This window comes from Dipodomys merriami, unplaced genomic scaffold (assembly GCF_024711535.1).
Source record: "Dipodomys merriami isolate MVZ:Mamm:240054 unplaced genomic scaffold, mDipMer1.0.p SCAF_1, whole genome shotgun sequence".
NCBI classification, from domain to species: domain Eukaryota; kingdom Metazoa; phylum Chordata; class Mammalia; order Rodentia; family Heteromyidae; genus Dipodomys; species Dipodomys merriami.
In genome coordinates this window covers 37805862-37829533 of record NW_027202270.1, presented here as the reverse complement: position 1 = coordinate 37829533, position 23672 = coordinate 37805862, and the positions used below count along the sequence as shown (strand labels likewise).

General features: G+C 35.5%; 1 protein-coding gene across 11 annotated transcripts in view; it reads right to left on the bottom strand.

Moving 5' to 3' along the window:
• Nucleotides 1-23672, bottom strand: part of Znf385b (zinc finger protein 385B) — a 398961-nt gene that overhangs the window by 78149 nt on the left and 297140 nt on the right. For 8 of the 11 annotated variants that reach the window (XM_070019859.1, XM_070019840.1, XM_070019850.1 and 5 more), the window contains 2 exons: nucleotides 22702-22844; nucleotides 2297-2335 (listed from right to left, as the gene is read on the bottom strand). In XM_070019859.1, the coding sequence (XP_069875960.1) occupies nucleotides 2297-2335; nucleotides 22702-22844 (182 nt within the window). The remainder of the gene's footprint in view (nucleotides 1-2296; nucleotides 2336-22701; nucleotides 22845-23672) is intronic. The other 3 variants (XM_070019877.1, XM_070019868.1, XM_070019932.1) reach the window with 1 other exon arrangement.

Below are 23672 nucleotides of genomic sequence, written 5' to 3'. Positions count from 1 at the left end.
CTAGACACATGCTCTGCCATTGAGCCCCAAGCCCAGACCTTAAATTTTGTTTCGTGAGAATAAAATGAAAATATAAAAACTCTCCATGGGACAAAATAAATGTTAATTCAGGAAATATAACCTTAGTTTATTTGTATTTTGTTCACAAGCACATACACATAAGCCCACCTAATGAATTGTAGTTTGTGATGATTGCTAGAAACAATACATTAGTTTAGATAGGTTTTAAAAATAAAACAGGTGGGTTTGGGGACATAGTTATGGTCATAGAGCTGTAGCCAATGATCTAAAGCAAGCCTCAGATACTGAGTTTTAGTCTCAGAAAATAACTAACTAACTAAATTTTATTGGCAAAAATAGGGAAGTCCATAATTTTACAAAGATTTTTAAAACGCAGATTTTATTGAGGCATTTTTTGTTCTAAGGCTCTGAGAAACATTTCCCATCTGTTGACGTTCAAAACACATGAGAAGAACATGAATATTTCCCAAATCTAGGTTTTTTTGGTATATCATATTGCCTTACACATGTACCAATTATCTTTAAATCAAATTAAAACACTTTGGAAAGCATCAATAATGTTCAGATCATCATACTTTTACTAATGTAAATCCTTGCCTATTTCTCATCTCAAAACATACTGAAAATTACTATTAAAACCTTTCATTACTTAAATGCACAGTTGGGCATGCATAACCATCTGTAACTCCACTGCTTATGTAGGTGAACGTTTGAAACCAGCCATTTATAGACTAACCTGGAGTACTTAGTGAATTCTTGACTCAACAAACGAACAAATGAACATATCAGTGGTTCCCAAACCCAAATATGGAAACACAGACAAAAGACAGATCTAACAAAAATCTTCTTTCAAATTTTAGTAAACTTAGATGATAACTGATAGCTCCAACAACATATTAGAAGGTAATTGTTTCCTTTAAAGTTTTGAGATTGTTAGCTATGTAATTGTTAAAGTAACCCTGACACAATTTTGTTCTGTCCAAATTTCACATTTTTACCCCATCAGCCTGAAAGCGTCTCTTCCTGTTAACAAGCTTCATGTTCTCCATCCTGAACAGGGACTCATCATAGAGCACTCCAAACATGTAGGCAGGCAGATCCCCGTTGATTGGCTCCCCCAGTAACAAGTGAGGAGCTTCCTGTGATGTTTTGAGTGTACGTAGATAATCCTGGCTTTCTTCACAAAATCACTACACAAGCACAGTTCTTTTACTCCTTTCTTGTTTCCTATAATCAACTCTTCCTGCCTTCCCATCCTATGAATGGCTTGTCATTCATCAGCAAAGACTTATCCTGGGTTTCTGTTTTCCACTTGTTTCTCAAGTTCTTTATAGAAATGTTGAGAAAACCTCCACTTATTTTTTTATCTTCTCTAAATCTCTTTTATTTTCCTCGATAATTTTATAACTATAGTTTTCATAGAGATTCAAATATTATTTGGGGAACATATTTAAGGAAAAGAAGACTTTAAGTGGTGTAACAGAAAATGTTCCATTTGCTGATTTGTCTAGTTTCTGAAAACAGACAATGTTAAGCTGATGCTTTTGAGTATTTGCCATCGGATTCATAATCATCAATATATGAGTCATTCATTTGGCATTATCATAAAAAGGATTTCAGATTTTAAAGAGTAAAATTCTGAGTTCTGAATTTTATCTTTTAATGTTCCAATGATGCTCTAAGAGTCAAATGAAAATAGCATGGAAAAAAAGAAAATAATCATTATGGTGTTAATTTATAGTCAATTTTCCCACTAGTGTGATATCACTATATTACACATATCTTATTATGGTATCACTTCTCTATCATAGTGAGATTTATGTAAATAACTTGAGAGTGATTCTTTTACTCAATAACCAATGTTCAGAATTAAGAAAATATTCAGTGTGAATAAAAACATCCTCATAAACTCTAATATGTTATAAATACAAATGATTCAACTTAGCACAACCAAAACTCTCTAAAAATGATTTTGTATGTAGAATACTACCATAAATTGTAGGACCAACTGCAACACAACAGACATGTCTTTAAAGAGTCATTTAGCATTTCATTGACACCCAATTGTTAAAAATGAATGATTTCAACAGCTTTACTAAAGTGTTTATTATGTATGTTTTAAGTGAACAAATGCTTGTTAAGTCATATAAAGTTAGCTCTTGTTAGTAACTGTACACAAAAAGTCACAGATTTATTGGGAAATAATAGTAAAGAAGCTTTTTAAAGAAAAAAAAAAAAACCCTGTCACATGTCTCTAGCTACCAGTATTTCTTACCTGGCAGAATTTATGGGTCCCAAATAAGCCTCTTCTTTTCTAAAAAAGTAAAAGTTAGAAGTAATCATTTGGAATTTTGAGGCTAGCAAGTACATTTACATGTTTTAAAGTGTTTTAAAAATCCATTTTCCTTCCTCATCTCTGAGTAAAAAATTCTGAAATGCTCAGTAACAAAAAATGCAACACATAGCATTGCCAGTTTTTCTAGTAAAGATCATGAGAAATGAAAAGAAACCTATTATCTCAATAACTAGTAGGTAATTAAAATAAAATACAAGATTTTAGGGACTGTAGCTGTTACTAGGAATTGAGAAGACAATTGGGGACTATCTACAAGTAAATTAACTATTATAAAATGAATTAAGGAATCTGGCCTTAATCACATATATTACATACTGAAGGTCACAATAAGAACAAACATCTTTTTGATTTATTTATTAATACTATAAGGATTACACACCTATGTTAATTTTTTGAAAGATCACTACTTTCACTGGGTACACAAAAAAGGAATTTGCATCTGCATATTGTAAGCATTCAAAAAATATGCAGCTCTAAACCTAGATAGACACAAATAGAAATAGCTAGCAGTACATTACCAAGGGTAGCATCAATCTAAGAGAAGGCTATTTGATCACATGGTGACTTGACACAATACTAGATTATATTTAGAATCAACATGATTTTCTAGGTGTAACCAAAGTAGAATTACAAACTTATTTCATTATCCTAACACTTTTCAAAAGATTTGAGATTTCACTTGCATTCTTGTATGAGTTTAACTAACGTAACTAGCTACTAAGCAACGGTTTGGAATAGGAATGAACTAGATAGAGATTACACAATTAACAATTCAAAACAATTCAAGAATTACATAGAACTTCTTTCTATCTTCACTGTTCTTAAAATATAAGATGAAGAAATCTAGCCTTAAGCACTGACTTAGGCCAATGTTCTCAGGCATATTTGGCAGGCACTTACTTGCCTATATTATATTTTAGTAGATCCTCCTAGATTTTATACTCAGCATGAGTAGAACCATGTTTCTTACTTTGAACTTTAGACTCACTCATCAAATAAATATTTCTGGAATTCTATTCCAGATGGTGCCTCACAGTCAATGGGGAAGTGAAAAACAGAAGAAAAGACATATTTTAAAAGATAGAATATGAAAACATACTGAATAAATTTTATTGAGTTAGAGTTGGGAAAGAAATCACCATTATGCAAAAGAGTAAGACATGAAAAAGCACAAAATAATCCACCAGCTTCCTCTACCCCATCCCTTCTATTATCCTATTCCCACATCTCACCTAATTTTTTATTTTTCACATTTCAGGCACACAGGATCCTCCTTCTAAAAGGGACATCAAAGTGTCATCCTCTAGGAGTATTAACCTTTTAATTCCTTTTTCTAGTTGTGGAACAATAATGAACAAGGTAATAAGTGTCACTTAGATCCACAGAGCTTTAGGGGATAGGTAATGGAAGAAAGGATGAGTGTTCTAGAGCTTCTAAAAGACCTACTTTTGCTTAAGCAAGAGTGTCCTGGAGAAGTGAAACATTTTCCTTTTTTTTTCTTTTTCTTTTTTCTTTCATTTTTTCCCATTTTTACTCTTTTAAAAAAAATTCTGCTCTATATTATTGTGCAACTTTAGGAAAGCCATACCTGAGAAATGAGACCTGCCTGTGCTGTCATCTTTTCCCATTGTAGTTGCCCTTATTTACACACAGACAAAAAGTGATTATACATTAGCAGGTGGCAGTCATCATTTGCACCTGTCTTCAATTTACTGCAGAGGATCTCTATTAAACCCTATGATTTAGGGCCTTCTGGAAGTTTATCTCAGTATCTATTTTTAACTGTGACATTATTGAATTTCTGTAGTGCAAAAAGAATAACTTTTCTATGAATTTTCAGTGTCAAGATCAAAGGAAAAAGATGTGACAATAGGTCTATTTAGAACTTTAAATATTTATGAAGTAACACATTTAAAACAATAGTGTTGCTACTGACCAGCAGTATTTCTCTAAAATTACTTTAAAAAATCCTGGTCTTTTATATTGAAATAGTCTGACCATATACTTTTACGTTATGTTTTGCTTGTTTTTCAGCTCCTTAAAAACTTAAATTGTTGACCACACTAATTCCATGAGAAAACTCTGCACCATTCTGGATTTCAAATTTTAAAAAAGCACAACAAAAGCAAATCACATGGAACATTATTCTGGTGTCACATGCTGCTCTGATACAGGTGTTTTACATGTTGAATGAGCAAAAACTGACGGGAGCGTTTCCCACCCAAGACATGCTGACAGGGGTGTCTATGTGAAAGCCATCAATGTTGTTGAAAGGAAGACAAATGGCATGTCATCTTCTACAGTCTGCGGACTAAACCAAGAGTCAAATACTTGGAAAGGTGCTTCTCCAAGAATCTCCTGCACTTAGCTGAAATCACACATTGGCCATGTCTTCCAAACATCATCAGCTATGCTTCTGTTCTCCTGGGATACAATTTCCCAGTCATTCAGAACTGGAACAGAGGCTAAGTTAATACAATATGCAATGCATAAAATAATATTCAAGTTGTATTATATTTAAGTTCCCGAGCCAATAAAATTACTATTACTATGACTATTACTACTACTATCACTACTACTACTATTATTACTAATACTACTACTATTACCACTACTCCTCTTCCTCCTCCTCCTCCTCCTATTCTTTCATCAAAATGTTGTAGGCTTCCAGAGGGACTGGTGGGCAGTGGGCAGCATCTGACTGAAAAAATTAAGTAGGACTCTGGAATCTTTTCTCCATTTTTTCCAAGCTCCCCTCATAGCAGACAGAATTTATTGCAGAAAACAAAAGTGGATTGGCTCAGAGGTAAAGCCTATCAAATTAGAGGTCAAACTAACATTTCATTTTGGTCTTCCATTGTTGGTTCATTTGCTTTTAAAATAAATTTAAAAAGCTTGATCTCTTTCACTCAAATGGTTTTGTGAGGCACTCTATGAAGAGCTTTGGGAATCCTCACACAAGGTTTGTAGATTCCATTGACAAAGAAGATGACTAAAGCAAGGGAAACATATCCTCGATCTGCTGTGAAGATCTTTTTTTGAAAAGAAGACTGAAGTCTACATTTTCCCTTAGTGTAAACAAACATATTGAATGTTAAGAGAGTGGTGGCTTGCTACAAAAATGTCTACTTTATAGATTACAACAGACTTACTGGAGGTTAAGTGTTCTTATACTTTTTTTTTAGGTTTTAAGATTTTTAGAGGTTAAGAATTTATAACTTTAAATATAAAGCTCTGCCTTGAGAATTTTTGCTCCTGTTTAACACGTAACAGTTTTATAAATGAGTGATTTTCCCATTTGGTTTTTATAATTGCTGTATTTGCTTTAGTAGTTACTCATTTAATCTGTTAATTATACACAGTTGAGGAGAGAGACACTTTCTTAGTGCTAAAGATAGAACCCAAAGCCATGTTCATATTTGGCAAGTATACTGCTACTGACCCATATCCTGCACACTTAAGACACTTTCCAATGTATTATTTTTAACCTTAGACACTAGAATGTTGGAATTTTGAAGGCATGACTTGTTCTTTGCCCTATGTTTATCTCCAAAGTGTTGTTAAAAAGCTAAAAGCAAATTAATAAGTTTTTTTCTACCTTCCTCTCTGTGGAGGAAACATAGCAATTTTGTTGAACACTAAGTTTTGAAGTATTTGAGTGAAAGGAATAATTTTTTTTTAAATGTGTACTATTTGCTTGGTATTTTGTTAGGAAATGTTACAAGGTTAAGTCTGTGTACCTTACTGAGGCTGAATGTCTAACTCTGAGACTGAGTCCTTGTATATATCAAATATTGTCAGTACAAATATGAAATGTCCCATTTTCCTGGCTACTGCACATGCCAGGTAATTTTCCACACTGCCAGAGTTCAGGAGTGATGCAGCAAAGCTGCAGTTATGTGTTGTGCAATTTAAGAAACCATATTGAAGAGCTTTCTAGAAAGTTCAGTTTAACAAATGAGATTTCAACTTGTTTCTGTCATAGGTGTGGGACTTTACCTGACCCTCCATTCATACATACCGGGTAGTCATTAACACACACATATACAGCAATGTTTGAGTGGTTATGTTCTTATTTAAGCTGCAGAGGAATAAACTAAAAACTGAAATTCTGTTGCATATGAATCCATATTCAAATTAAAAATCAATATAGAAAGGTCTAAGCGGTTAATAAGATTTATTAGTAAGTCTAACCAAAATCAACCCTAATTGCAACTGCTGCTCTCAATTTAGGGAGAAAGCATTAAGGTAATGTGCTGAATTATGTCTCCAAAGTAAACTAAAGCTAGTGCTATTCTTTGTTGCTATTTTGAGCAAATACCAGAAATTATTATGAGATAGAGAGAAAGAGAGTGGTGGGCTTGCTAAAATACAGAAAGAAAGATCTTTTTTCCATTACAATACAAAGAAAATCCTTGAAAGGTTTTCATTTTATCCTCAGCATGTGATGTTATTGCAGTTAAAATAATTTATAGGAAAAGTATGTATGCAGAGTTAAAATATTTGTGATCCCTCTTTCAGAGATAATATAACAAAGTTAATATAATTTTGTTAGATATTTTTTGAAAATATGAGAACAATGCACTTAGTGGGAGGTGAAGAAAAAACTATTTGAAAACTTTTAGTGAATTAAAAATTGACCTCTCTTGAAAAACTTAACACAAAGGAAAAGAAATGAAATTGTGTTAAATTCTATTAATATTTTCATCTATAGAGATATTACTTTCCTTAAGGTACTCATTCTTCATATTAGTCAATAGGATATATTAATAGTTTTTTTGGGGGGGGATCTGGTTGTGGGGCCTGAACTCTGGGCCTGGGCACTGTCCCTCAGCTCTTCAGCTCAAGGCTAGCGCTCTACTATTTGAGCCACAGCGCCACTTCCGGCTTTTTTCTTTTTGCTTATGTGGTGCTGAGGAATCGAACCCAGGGCCTCAGGCATGCAAGGCAAGCATTCTACCACTGAGCCACCTTCCCAGCCCCTATATTAATAGTTTTTAAAACTGATCAAGTCATAGACAGTTGGCAATGAACTATAAGATGGTCTCAACATGGTTAGAGTTCACTACTCAGAGTTCTGGGAATGGGAGTAATTCCCATTCTTAGTGAATGTAATATTCACTAAGAATGTCTTAAATAGTTTGGGTGTTTCCTATGTTGTCTAGTACTATGTGTCCTCAGGGTAGAATAGGACGATGAATATATCATTTCAGGACCACAGACTAAAGAACACTTTTTCAGTACATATAGAAAATACTAAATGTGATAACAGTTTCATTTAAGGATTAGTCAGAAGAATGATTATGCTCTAACACATTTGAAGAGAGATTCACTCTAAAGTTTAGAAGAACAAGAAATGTATGTGAGTTGGGTACCAGGGGCTCATGCCTGTAATCCTAGCCACACAAGAGACTGAGATCTGAGGATTACAATTCAAAGCCAGCTCAGGCAGGAAAGTCCATGAGACGCGTATCTCCAATAAACTATATAAAAGTGCCAGAAGTGGCACTGTGACTCAAGTGGTAAAACACTAGCTTTAGACACAGAGAGGCTCAGAAACAGATCCCTGGCTCTGAGTTCCAGCCCTACGACTGGTAAAATAATGTATTAGAGATAGAGGACCTTTTTTTTCCTTTTAAAATTATAACTGAACACAGCTCCCCATCTTCCCTAAGATTAAAACTGCACAACATAAAAGTCAATGCCAAAAATAATTCATTATATTCCTAATGCACATTATGTAAAAAATGAACTATATTATTTGAAGGCAGGTATAGGATGGGAGAAAATGGGGGAGAATGAAGAAAGGGTGACATTGACCAAGAATGTTTATACTCATAACGTAACTTACGTTATTGTAACACCTTTGTACAACTACTTAATAAATAACAATAAAAATAAATAATAATTCTGAGAAAAATCTTATGAAAAAATTTTTATTGTTGGATAAAAAAGGCATATGAGTAGCCAAGACTATGTGCTAATACTTACTTAGCAGTTGTGGCTTTAAGCACAATTGGAGTTAAATCTGAATTCAAGTGCTTGTTTTCTGTAGATGGGCTAAACATTGTTATCAGGGCTTCCTAAAGGACTAGGGCTGTGAGCTTTCTTAATTTAAAAATCAATACACATCCCGTCCAGCCAAATGCATTAGGCGACAGCCTTCCAAAAATCATCTGTCAAAGCTAAGTTTGAACTGCTATTCAGGTATATCCTGATGCTGAGGCAAAACAGTTCCATGACACAAATTAAGAAGGAGTAAGACGGAAATGAACAAACAAACCTCCAGACAAGAAGAGAAGTGCAAACCCCAGAAATCAAGGTTTGTTTGACTATATTCTTAACTTTGGGAAGTACAGTGAAATAAATCATTTTCTCACAAATGGCCCCCAACATGTTTCTTATCTTTGCACTTAAAAGAAAATGACGATTGAGAATTAGCAAAGTAAAAGCTGACAATATTCGGATTCCAAGCATGTTGGGCTCTTACTTTTCATGCCACTCACTCACTTCACAGAAATAAAATGTTAGGCCTAATCAATAATTTCAAGTTTGATTTTTTTTATTTGTTTTGGTTTAAGCACTAAAATTCCTCATTCAGACAGAATTCTAAGTGGAAATTCAAAACATTAAAACACTGATAACGGAGTTGTGTTTGGAGAAGGACAATCAGAGCCCAGACCCTATGGCATGATTTTACTTCAACTCTCTCATTGAAAAATGAGGAAAGAAATCCTGGTACCAGTGGCTCACGCCTGTGATCCTTTTTATTCAGGGGACTGAGATCTGAGGATCAAAGTTCAAAGCCAGCCTGGGCAGGAAAGTCAAGGAGACTCTTATCTCTAATTAGCCACCACCCCCCCACACAAGTGGAGTTGTGGTTCAAAGTGGTAGAGCTCTAGCCTTGAGCAAAAAGAGCTCAGGGACAGCACCCAGACCCTGAGTTCAAGTGCCATGACCAGCCCAAAAAGAAGAGACAGAGAAAAGATTTTTAATAATGAAAGATTAAAATTGGGGCTATGTCTATTTTACAATATGCTAACTGCTAATTCTGCTTCTGTAAACCTGCTTACGCTAACACTGACCCTTCCCCTCCTAGAAATAAGTAAAAAGTTACAAAGTCCAGATGCAGGCCCAGGGACCAGGTCTGCAAACAAAGATATGTTCTTCTAAATCCCTGTTTAGAAACTCTCAGCAAAGGGCTCAAGATAAAGACCATCTGGCGAGCCCAGCAAATGAGCCTGTAACTATGTGGACTCCCCTCCAGAGAAGCCTCCCCCTAGGGAACCAACTAGTTTTCAACAAGTGTTACAAAACTTCCCGTGCAGAGCTGAGCCAATCCTGGGGAGCCTGGGGTCTTATGCTAATCCTGTGGTTTTTGTCTTTAAAAGTGCCTGTAACCGCTGCCCCTCCGGGCTTCCAGTCTGCCTTGGACAGGGAGCCCGTTTGGGCAAACGCCTAATAAAATCCTCTTGCTTATTGCATCTGCTGGTTTGGAGTCTTGGTTCTTGGGGTGCCCTCCCGTTGAAGAAAGCATCCCAGTGAGTCTGGGGTCTTTCAAATAATATTAGGGACTTGCTTCAGTCTCTTCACCAAGAACTCATCTATTTTGCTATAGTTGTTAGATTTAGCGAATAAAAATATAAAATACCCATTCAAAAAGTTAAAATTAATTAATTAATGTGTTATTTATGTTGAGGGTTGAAACCAGAGTCTCATGAGCTTTTCTAATGGGCGGTACCCTTCAGTACTAAACTTAAATTTTAAATAATACTTTTAATATGCGTTGAACATTGCATAGGATATATGTTAAAAATTGTTATTTATCTCATATCCCAAATTCCCATCTTAAAATGGCCACTATATCAGTGCTGGTTCTACCAGTCTTCCTTCTTGTGAACTCATGCTGTTATATTTAACATTTCAGGGTTTTAATTAGCAGATGATCCTTAAATGGGTTTGTGTACACAGGATATCAAAACTATTTTATGTCAGTATAAAATGTGCTTGGTTCAACTTTGTTTCTTCACTTATGCTATAAAATATGTAAGAGTTGTAAAATAAAGAACCATAATAAATTGCTTCACTTCACTTTCAGCAGTGATAATTAATTTATTGAAGAAGGTTCTGTTAATGGTACAGCTTGACATTTGACACTTGTCCATCTGATTTATAATGATTTTCCTGTGATTGCAAGGAAGCTGCAGTTCAAACCCAAAGTAGTTTTAAACTGAACAGTTTCATTTTCTTTTGAATTTGTAGGCAAATGTAGTTTGTATCTAGGCAAACTATTTTATCTGACAAATGTATTTCAAATACACAACAGCCCTTTGTACCAATATGTTCTAAATAGAGCAATACAAAAACAAGAGAAAGTGAATATAGTGAAAGAAGTTTCCAAGTTAAAAATGCATCTGGTATGCTCATATTGTGACCACGAATATGACATCAAGATTTTCCAATCAAAGAATAAAAAAGAGATTACATGAACCTCATGGTAAGTTGTCAAGTTACACAACAAATCTTTCAGTAACCATCACAAAAAAAAATTAACATTGAGTAAAAAGGCATTTGTACTTATAAACTATCCGTGTGCTACGAAGACTTTCAGAAATATTCCTGAGTTATTATTCACTTTTTGAAATTCAGTGTAACAGTTGCTTGGCCCTTCAAGGACTTCACATCACTCATTTGAAATTTTTATTCATCATTGTGCCTTCCCAAAATCTATAGCAGTTTCGCAAAAATTGGGCAGAAACTTATCTCTAGCAACATGAAAAGTTGAGACGTCACTTTCTTTAAAAGATTTTCTGTAATTAGGCTGGGCTCATTAAATGTCTTCCAAACAGCCTAACAATATCACAATATCAATTGTTGACAGCTATGAAAACACTACTTTAACTAGGCCTCACAAAGCTGGGGTTAAAAACTATTCTCTGGAAATCAATCATGCTCTTGGCAGAGAAGAATATTTCAGTGATGTGAAAGCTGAAATGGAGACTATAATCTTTTGTGATTACCCCTGAGGCTGAAGTGAACGCAGAAAAGAAAGTCTATGAATTGCTGATAATTTCCTGTGATGACCAACTCCCAGGAAATTCTGATATTACCCTAGCACTGTAACAAAAGGACTGTTCCCCAGACATGTAACTTCAAAGAATTTCACAACCTGGGGGTCATAATACTTCTTCAGAAGCTCCTCATCTAGTCTAGGGCCCAGGCCAGGAAGGTAGTATCTCTTTGTGAAGACAATGGATGCTCTGATTACACAGGAAATGATGAGCTTTGTGGTACATTCTGTCTTTCTAGAAAATTCTTTTCTGAAGGAACTGAAATGTATCAGTTTTTATCTCACTCACAAGTCAAGACTGATATTTCTTTCCTACTCTTAATAGCTCTGGGGGCCATACTTATGTTGGCTGGAATAATTAAAAATTTTATTTGGACTATTTTTAATCTGAGGAAAAAGTTTTTATACAAATGTACATATTCCAAATGTCTATATAATACTCTGGATAGAATATGAAAGGACTAATTTCTTGAATAAATGGCCAACTTATATGCCAAGGCTTTGAATATAGGTTGAATAGATCTTTCTCATAGAATTGGCAATTTAATTTCAGGAAGAAAAGGTATGCCTTGGAGAAAAGAGTTATAGGAAATGGGTATGTCAAAAATCGAAAGACGTTTTGGAATAAATTTTTGTTATCACTATATGCAAAATGATTTGATATTCTGACTAGCAAATGACTTAAAATATTAAATGCCCATTTTAACCTAGTTGAAGCTTGATTGATTAATAATGTGGAAGTAAACATTATGCAATATATAGTAAATATGCTGGAAGTCAATAGTGTTTTTAAAATATTATGCAAACCATTATTATGTCTTAGGTCTCAATAACAATATCATAGGCATACAATTCTCATGTTCAAAATAACTTTCCATGTAACCTTTAAAAAGAAGAGTGCAGTTGCCAGGTGCTGGTGGGTCATGTCTATAATCCTAGCTACTTGGGAGGCTGAGATCTGAAGATCACAGTGCAAAGCCAGCCCCGAGCAGGAACATCTGTGAGACTCTTATCTCCACTAAACCACTCAGAAAACCGGAAGTGGTGCTGTGGCTCAAGTCATAGAGCACTATCCTTGAGCTGAAGAGCTGAGGGACAGCGCCCAGGCCCAGAGTTCCAGCCCTATGGCCAACCAAGAAAAAAAAAAAATGAGTGCAATCAAAACTAGTTGTGGTTATTCCTCATCTTTACTTCATACCCTCTACCCAGACAACTCTAAGTCCAGTTGTATCCCCTCTGTGTTGCTTCTGGGATGCCCAGACTAATCTAATAGATAAGTCATATTATTATTACATTCAGCTAGAATAAACTGGACTCCTACCAGGTATAACATGCATATCCTTAGCATCTACCTAAGTTAGGAATACTCTATGCACAAACTGAACACAGTAATAAACATAATTCAAGGTAATTAATTAGGAACAATTAGATAAAAGGGATAGACATGTAAATAAAAATAAGAAACTTCATAATAAGAGAGTGTTCCCCCATCATGGATCTTCTGACACCCATTCACTTGCTCTTCTCCTACACAAAGGTGGGGATTACTTTTCTTCCAGCCTTAAGGTTCCTGCTTTCCTGACCAGCATGAGGCAAAGCCAAGACCACAATGAAGTGTTCTAGGCTTCCTTTAGAACCATAAAGTGGCTTATTTCTCAGCGATCGGTGAGAACGCCTTAACTGGCTTTTGAGGAGAGCTGGAGTATGACCAATGAGTGACCCATTATATAAGTAATGTCACTACCTCCTAATTCAGAAAACAAATACCTCAAAACTGTCCCGTATTATAGAAGCTATTAACAATCCTGTTAGGCATCTAATAGTGTCAGCTCAGTTTAGGAAAAGGAGATTTGTGGATTTGATTTTATCATTATGACAAGGAACTGACATATTTGATGGAAGTTTGATGTCTACACAGGAAAAACAAGTTAGGTCCACACATATGTTTTTAGTCGTCTGGAGAATATCATCCTTTAATTTAAATCATAAACTTGTGAAAGAGAAAAAAGCGTATTTTCTACTATACCACAAAGACCTTTCCTTGGCTCTGCAAAACATCTGCACTAAGAGAAAACAAGGACAGGACTGATAAGACAAAACTCTTCTAAATAGAATGTACTGAAAAAGAGGATTTTCATCTTGACTTTAGGAGACACTGGATTTACTGGGTATTTTTTAAAATGTCTTACATGAATAACTGTGTGCAGTGCATAGATGTAAGCTCAGGTTATGTTAAAATGGAAACCAGACTTTGTCCAGTATTTAGATTCTTTATTTTCCCTTTTACATACGAGAGTTTTCTACTGGGTGAAATGAGAAGGCTGTATTTTTCAAACTTCAACCTGCAAAAAGTCTTCAAGAATAATACATGTAGTCTCTTTCATATGTGGGTACACCAAGCAAAGCAACTGTAGAACATCTTCAAAACATGCTAGTTTCCTCTAGAATCCCATGGAGACAAGTTTTCAAGCATCATCCCATAAAACAAAGGCATGAAAACCTAATGTAAAGACCTGATTTGTGAAAAAACATCTAAGATTCCTACTGAGCTTTGCAAATATGTTTAAACTTTAAGAGCATTACCATTTGTCTTTAGTACCTTCCAGGCAACTTTAACTGTCATATTTAAGAATATGTTAAAAAATAAGATAATAAGAGAACTGATATAGACACTTTTTCCAAGTTGACTCTACTCTTGAAAAATGCTGACCTGGGGCAGTGCCAATACTAAAGACCTATCTTGCCAGAAAGTCTGGTGAACCCTCCAAGTACACATAATCCTTGAAACTCTAGCACTGAAGATGAGGCCCCAGAGCCATGTGAGGTTGAGTCTGGGATAAGAAAAGGGACACAAGAGGACATAGCTTTGATGGGACTATCGATGTCTGTTCCAGGCTCAAATCCTTGTGTCCCCTCACCTCAAAGGAGAACACTGAAATCTAAAAGGGCTCAAGAATACATGGGAAAAAAGATGATCTGAACACAGGGATTTAAAAAAATCATTCATTCATTTTATTTTTTGTGTGCTTGTATGGGGCTTAAACTTAATATCACCTACTCTCCATCAGATTTTTTTTACCCATATTTGGTACTCTACCACTTGAGCCATGCCTCTAGTTCTAAAGATGTGTTTGTATCTTCTGGTGCCAGAGCTCAGGACCTGGATGTTGCCTGTGAGCTTTTTGGCTCAAGGCTGGTGCTTGCTAGGTCTTATGCTTGCTAGGCTAGCTTTCAACCACTCAAACCATATTCCCAACCATTGAACACAGCATTTAGTAAGATAAAAACGAAGGCTTTTGAGTAAAAGAAGAAACATGATGAGTTCAATTTGAAAAGGACCTGTGTGTGGTTTGATAAAGAAAAGGAAATAAGAGTGCAAACACAGTCACTATGTAGTTTTCCTTTTGAGTCTTTTCTCTCTGCTAAAATTACCAGGAATGCAAACATTTCCAGGTCTAGTAGGCTTAGGTATTTGCATAAAATCTTTGCTAGCTTTATATCACATTTCCTAGATTATCTATAATCGTGTGTTTTTCTGATGACTTGGGAAGCACTCCTCTGGACTTCACTAAGTCCGATAGCAGGGAGACAATGTCTGCTCTTTCCCAATGAATATGGGAACCAGGAAAAATTTTTATCTCAGCATGTTTGATATTGTAGACTTCGTTTATTGAATTACATTTGATAATCTTTATAAAGAGGTTACCGTTCTACAAAGCAGTTTGTAAGTACAATGCATACTGGTTGATGGCGCCTTTCATGATTCTTCCCCAAACATCTCTTCTAACCCAATCCCTCCCCTCAACTTCCCTAATTTCATAGGATATAATTATGACTGTATTCCTTCCATCTTCCTCCACCACAGACTTCTTTAGATATACAAAAGAAGATGATCCTTCAATATACTGCAAAGTATATTATGAAAAATAAGATTCAATCATATTTTCTTTTATATGCCTGAGATAAATGTGCACATTCAAATGGAGTCAGACATGCTTATATTTAAGAAATATGGAACATATAACTTCTAAAGGATTAGTACATACCATTAAGCTAAAAAAGAACCAAAGGCAACAATGTTATATTTTGGTTTCAGTAGCAGAGGTCAGGTATTCTGATTTAAAACAAGAACGCTTAAATAAGGACATCATTAAATAGATAAAGACATTAAAGGCAGACTAGTAGTTACTCTAGTTCACTTCAGGTTTCCTTATAATAATATCTAATATGTAACATGACATAAATTACCAGTAAAGTAAATCTGATTTTAATTTCAACTTGCTTTTCTTTGTGTCACCTTGATAAGCATATTATATCTATTATTAAGAAAAAACACATTTGTTTGTTAGTACTGCCAAGCTATGAATGATTTAGGATCTCAGAGAATCTAAGATGGTCAAGCACATGGTCATAATATAAATTATCTCACAGTGTGTCATGGATGACTCAATCATACAGTGATTTGGGATTTCATATCTACAAATAGTATTATTCTGTTTCACTTATTTGTTCATGTATCAGGAAAACATTATTATAAGATAAATATAAAATAAGGCTCCTTTTCACAAAAATAAGGTTCCCAAGTCTCTTACAATGAAGTATCAGTGACCTTGGTTATGCTTTTGCTTTCCTAGACCAATTGCAAAGACATGACAGAATTTTAAATAAACAGGCTCATAAAATAGATGCCAATCAGCACAGAAATAGACAGGTAACTATAGCCATAGCTATGGAAAATGATACAAATACATCTGTGCATATACGTAAAATGTGGTTATTCAAAATAAACTTAAGCTCATCACATGTATGTCATATTATGTGGGGTGTGTCTACTTTGTTGGTACTGATACAGTAAAGTACCACAGTCTGGTACACATAGAAAGATGTTTTCTCAGAGTCCAAGAGGTTAGATGTGAGAGATTAGGGTGCCAGCGTGGTGTGGTTCTGGTTAGGAATCTCTTTCTGGTCCACAAAAGGCTACCTTCTTGCTATGTCTTCATATGGTAAAGAGAATCAGGGAAACTCCTGTGCTTTCATCCTATAAACACACTCATGGCATCATGATGGTCCTGCCCTTGTACCCGCATCTCCCCTAATTACCTTCCACAGGTTTCATCTCCAATTACTATGTTGGGGAGCTCAGGCTTCAACATGTGAATTTTGGGAGACAAATAATGTTATCCTTCTTGTATTTCTATTCTGAAGAAGTCTCTTCTTAAGGACAACTAAATGCCAAGAATTATCCTTGTTGGTGGTAAATAAAGATGAAATTTGGGTCTGTATGAAAGGAAATAGTGGGTTCTAACTGAGAAAACAATTTTGCATATTTGGCCACTACATGCACAATATCTAAATGAGCATGGAGCAGTTAGGAAATTTATAGTAAAATGAAGAACAAAATAAGAAAAATAGAGCTCTCTGGGTAACAAGAAATATTTTCCACCGTATTTCTTTTTTTCCTTTTTCTTCTTCTTTTTTTTTTTTTTTTTCTGGTGCTAGGGTTTGAGCTCAGGGCTTGCCTCTTTTCAGCTTGCTTGCTCAGCTGTGATTGTAACACTTGAGTGATACCTAAAAACAGACTTCACCAGCCATTTTTGATATTTGTAGTTGGGCTGGCCTCAAACCACAATCCTCCAGATCTCAGCCTCCCAAGTAACTATTATAGGAGTATAAACATGAGCCACCAATGTTTTACTTCTTTCTGGTAGTTTTGAATAGTACAAAGTTCAGTTACTATTTTTACTTTGTTGATATTTTTTGGTTATATTATGTTGCTTTTTTGTTTTGTTTTGTTTATTGGTTGTGGGGCTTGAACTCAGGGCTTTTGGCATTGTCCCTGAGCCTCTTTGTACTTAAGGTTAGCACTACCACTTGAGCCACAGCGCTATTTCCAGTTTTTGAACAGTTAACTGGAGATAGGAGTTTCATTTTTCTGCCCACAGCTTCAAGCCATGATCCTCAGATTTCAGCCATCTGAGTAGCTAGGATTACAGGTTTGAGCATTGTTTTTTCAAGCACATTCAAGCACATGGACATTTTGTTTTATTTAGTTTGTTTATCCTCTTCCTCAAGTCCAGTATGCTTCAATGAAATCCAATAAATAACATCTGCTTTTTAATTAAATGTTTTTAAGATGAAAGCTTAGAACAAGAGATACAGTAGACACTTGCCAAGGTATCCTCATATTCACACAGATGTCCAGGTACTACATGTGGAGAAAAAAGACTAAATAATTACTGGTTTCAGAATTTTTGTTTAAAAAAAAAAAGGTGACAAGGACAGTCAGAGTGAAAGTAAACAGCTGGGTTTATCACTGAGTACTCAGTATTACCTTTACTGGATAGGGGGGTATGGCCATTGAGATTCATGAAGTTAGGGCCATTTCCTCTATCCTTTTCTCCCCTCTTCTCTTCAAAAAAACTTTTGTTGAGCACCTGTGCCAGATACCAAACATAATACAATAAACAAGAAATAGCCCTCTGCAAATAAGCCATTCTAGCAAAGACAGAAATTTAGGTAGTTAGGCTATGGCATAAAAACAGCTGTAACCAAGGTAATTTGGGGGTACTTTGGAAGCACAGAAGATGGGGCTTTCTCCAGACAGAAGCCTTCTTGGGAAGTGAGAGAATATCTTAATTGAATTCTGAATGGCCAGTAGTTGAAGGTGAGGTGCTAGCACTGGAAGTGAGCATTAGTGGACAGCTAGGTAGGCATCTTTAAAAACAATCATGTTTGGCGTTGCACAGTCTTTTACCTACAAATGATGAAACTGTAACTGCTGAAGCCTTGAGTGAACATCATTAGATTCCATTCAGCACCTCGACATGGAGTCCATCCTAAATCATCAGTGATATGAATCTTAGCCTCCTTATCATATCGCTTTGTAACTCTGAACAGCATCTTAAATTGTTTGCCTATTCTTCATACATAAGCATCAAGAGATTTTATCAGTTGTGTACTATAAAGCAAAACCACCACTTTTAATGTTTTTTTTTCTTTCATGCATTTGTTTCTAACGCATTTATAAGATTATCTCTTCGTTGCTTTGTATGTCCCTCCCCCACAGTATAACCCCTGCTTTCAGTATATTTGATGTCAGTATAACTTGTGGAGGAGATGGGGAAAAACCAAGTCGTTTAAGGATACAGGTGGACCTGTTGCAACAATGAGAAGTACAAGTCGTCATGTCAAAAACGAGCTTTACAACATTGGTGCGGTGGGGGGGAAGGGGAGGAGGATTGGGTGGGAGGTGGGGGGGGGAGGCTGGGAAGGGATGTGAAGGGTAAACAAAGGAGGAGGCTGCAATGCTTGATAAGAAATGTATGCATTATCCTGCCCATGTAATTGTAACCAAATTAAAGTAAAAAAAAAAACAAAAAACAAAAAAAAACCCCACCACTAAATGAAAGCTGAAGCGTATTTCTTCACTGTGTAATCTGAGTATAGAACATACACCAATTTATTTTGGAGTATAACAAAATCCCATTTCAATTTTCATTGCTAATCATATATTGTTACTACACTTCACTATAAAAATGCTCTGATGGCTCATGCTTGTAATCCTACTCTGGAGGCTGAAATCTGAGGATCGTGATTTGAAGCCAGCACAAGTAGCAAAGTCTGTGATCTATTTATCTCCAATAAACTACCCAGAAATCACTGGAAGTGGTGCTTTGATTTATATGGTAGAGCACTAGCCTTGAACAAACAGATCCCAGGTCCAGAGTTTAAGCTTCAGTATCAGCAATAAAGAGAAAATAATGATTTGTTTTTTAAAAAGGGAGAAACACACTCTCATATTGCCTGTACACTATATACATATATATTTTTATACACATAAATGAATGTAGATCAATTTAAAGAAAATAGCAACTATTTCAGAGCACAGTGTTCTGAAACCTAAGCTTTGCATTGTCTTCTTCATACAAAAACTAAATTAAATTAGGCTTCAATACTTACTTTTAATAAAATCGACCCTGGTTAAAAATAAAGTGGCGTAATCAAATTCACTTTTGTTTTGAAAGAACAAGTAAACTATTTGCCTAATAGACTTTAAAAAATGTCCAACAAGAAATTAAGGGCTGTTTGTTAACTATATTCTGTTTCAAAGATCCTGTTTGTAGAATTGTATTTTCAGCCCAAAACTCCTTTCTTGTTTTTACTTAATTATTTTTATTTAATTATTATTATTTTGCTCACAGAAAAGAAGTAGACTTTTGATTGAGCTTTGTTCCCAATGAATGAGGTGGAAGGTGCTACAGGTTAAAAGAGCCAAGGATGAGAGGAGCCAGAATGTAAGTTTCAAAGTTAGAGGACTATAGTTCAAGGTTCTTCCTTTACTAATTCATTTTTCTTCTTTAGACAATAGCAGTAATAACCACAGTCTCTCAAAGTGCTTTGAGACCTGAGTACTCTAAAGGAAATAAATCATCACAAAAATATGACAATCCATTGAGATTAACAATAGGGATATACTCATCCTTTCTCCAGGAAATCTACTAAGTGAATTTGATGTTAGAATGAATAAGTCTATAAGGAAAAGGAGTAATTTAAATTACAACACAAAGTCAAAAAAATCATAAGTAACCCACTAGAGAAATGTGTTTCTTTTCCTTTTATTGTTCCTTTTTAAGAGAGAGTCTTGCTACTTAGCCAAGGCTGGCCTGGAACTCACTATGTAGACCAGGTTGGGCTCAAACTCAAGATCCTGCTGCCTTAGCTGTGTTTATAGGCATGCACTACCACACTTGGCTAAATTAATTTCTTTACACAATAACAGTCCTACTAGTGTTGACTTAATTTTTAATATATTACCGAAGGGCTTTTGACTAATAAATGACGTAGATATAATAAAGAGAATAGAATGATTATTTTATGTAATATTTTGCAGTGTTTTTCTCATTAATAACAAAATATTATTTGAAAACAAAAAACAATTTCCTTTTAAGTAAAAACTTGAACTTTAATTAATTATTATCCTTTTTGGTTTCATTAAATGCAGTATATAATGAGATCAACACAATAAACAAGCAAACAAAAAACATATTAGTACTTCTGTAACATTAATAAACTAGCCTGAAACTTTATCTTAAAAAAATCTTTATGAAAGTATTCCCTATGTTTTTGTTTTGTTTTATGCCAGTCCTGGACACTGTCCCAGAGCTTCTTTTGCTCAAGTGCTCTATCACTTGAGCCACAGCTTTACTCCTGACATTTTTTCAGTAGTTTATTGAAGATAAGAGGTCCCATGGTTTTCTGCCCTGGCTGGCTTTGAGCTCTGATTCTCAGATCTCAGCTTCCTGAGTAGCTAGGATTAAAGATGAGAGTCACCAGTGCCCAGATTCCTATTTATTTTAAAGCTCTTTAAAACAGAGAAGCATATGTAAGACATTTTGATAACTGCAAACAGTGCCATAGTACACATAGCACTATTATGTGGATATATATATATATATATATATATATACATATATATATATATATGGTATATTTAGGAACTGACAGAATGGATGACAGCTGCGATGAGCATTTTTCCCTATTGAAGGAATGAGAGTGTATTCACAAGCAAAGAATGTATTGCTGGGCACTGGAGCAGAAAATCTGTCATGAGACTCTTTTCTCCAATTAACCACCAAAAAGCCAGAAGTAGACCTGTGGCTTAACTGGTAGAGTGCTAGCCTGAGCACAAAAGCTCAGGGACAGCATCCAGGTCCTGAGTTCAAGCCTCAGGACCAGCACAAAACAGATAAATAAGTAAATGAATGGATGCTAATGTTTTATTTGAATCTCTGAAATAATTACTCATGCACTACTTGCACTTAAAAGAAGAAAGCAGATGTGAAGAGCAGAGGCACCACACATGAGCCCTCCTCAGCCTCCACACTGCTTCCTGACAACACCTGGAGTGGTGTGGGGTTCACACACACTGCTATCCAAATATGTTTCCATCAAAACACAAGTCCCCAGTAAACATGCTAGGAAGTATAGAGAATTCAGCTACATTTGGAATGCATCATGATGCTTTGCTAGAACACACACTGGAGTTCAAGCTCTCCAAAATGGCCCAGATGGTGCTTTGGGAGCATGTCTTCCACATCTAATGGTGTCATGTGACCAAGGTAGGCATGATTTATCTTACTGAGTTGCTCTTCTGGACTAGAAATGATGTTCACCTTTCCAAGTCTTTTACAAATCAAGCCACAACAAAAATACAAACATAAACCTGACTTGGTGCCAAAAACCCCAAACAAAACAACATTCAACTGCTTACTCATCAAGTCAAAACTAATGCTGTTTAAAAGGGTGGCAGATCCTTGAGCCCCTGATTACCTTACAACACTAAGCTCTGACAGAAGGCCTGTCAGCAGATTGTATTTACAACCCTTGAGGAAAAAAATCATTTTTGCTGTTTTCACTTCATCCAGAAGACACGTTTGCAAAGGAAAACATTTGGCAGTCCTTCAGATGTACACTGTCTGGTGAGGTTGATAATACATTTTTTTCTTTTTGATTATGACAGTAGTTACAATGTTGTCTAATTCACAGGGACCATCATGTTCCACACTGACTGCATGTATCAATGGAACAGACATAATTCATTCAATGTCTAAGTTTAGAACCTGTGTATGAACTGATTTTATGTTGAATTTTATTGTTGAAAGATGTCATGTCAATCTTGACACATCTGCAAAATCTATTGCATCCAAATGAAGAAGGTCAGTTGCCCTGAATGAAGAATATTGATCATTATGAACAATTCACTGATTTTTATAGTATAAGTTTGAAAGAGAATGTGTCAGTGTCATGCAGATAACTAACATACTGATTTAAGATGAGCATTTTTCTATTTGCTAAGACTTACAGTCATGAAATCCACAAGCACTCCAAATAAAAATTCTGCTTGTGTAAATGTCATACCTTATCTAAAGTATCTCCCAAATAAAAGCGCCTAGGGAGATAAAGCCTATAGTCATTTTTTTTCTCTTTCTAATCCTGAGGGAAAAAGTTAATGTGGCTTGATATCTCTAAATTGTGTTCTCAAGCATGTATGAACAGCATCTCAGAAATAACAGAGGTTCCAAAGCCATGGCAAAGTCCATGAAAACTGCACAATGCAACAGGTGAAATACCATATTCCACAGTACAGCTGAGCAATATAACCAATATGTGATCTTAAATTACATCTATTGCTTATTTGCAAATGCAGTGAAAAAAAGTGAGGAGGTATAAGGAAAATGCAAAGATATTTACTCACTGTGTTAAAATTTGGGAAGAGTCCAACAGCAGAACTACTGTCCACTGGGAAAGACATGAATGGTTTGATATCCAGCGAAGGCTGCATCATCAGGGTAGGTGTGCGCACGAGAGCAGGAAGGGTAGAAGTATGGCATGTGCTGCCTGCGAGAACAAAACAAAAATGACTTTAATCTCTTGCTCAGATCCTTCTTTCCAAATCTACAGTGAGGAAACAAGACCATTGAGCTACAACTTCTAAGCAAGGGTTACACTGAATGTTAGCAAATGGCAAAGGCAAAAGAGTCATAACTGCTGTTCAAAATTGTGAATAGTAAATATGGTTAGGAAGAATCCTCCTCATGAAGACAGTGGGATAGATCCTTTTTCTGGCTGAGAGCCAAAGGGCGGTTCAGCCTCAAGCAAAACTCAGATTCTACTGGCAGGATGGGGATATTGTGAATGTCCTGGTACCTAAGTCTTGGTTTCTGACTAGTCAGAAATGAAGAAGCCAGATGTTTTTTACTCTTCTTACTCTTCAGTGATTGGCTACTAGGCATGTTTAATGCAACTCAGAGATAATTACAGGGTGTTTACAAAAGAAAGAAAACTTGGATATTTATAGTTACTGTCGCTCCAAAGAGAGAAAAGTTATGACTCACTTTCCTTTTTCTTAAATAAACTGAATGTTGCCCTTACTTTGAGGGAAATAGGCAGTCTAGACATTGAACAGAGGATCTAAAGGGGATGATTGTGGGCTGGTTACAGAGAACATATTAGAATGTAGGAAATAGTTGGAATGAAAAGTCATAGTCTTTTATTTCTAATGAATTTGTAATCATTTAGCAACAATCCCATTAAATAGGACATCTTCAGATAACTGGTTGAACACAAGAATAGGTTATGCAAAAATGTTGTCCAGCAGTAAAACACATGGTTCTCTAGTCCATAGCTTCCAGGTGGTGCAGATACACCGGCAGATGGCTTTCAGAT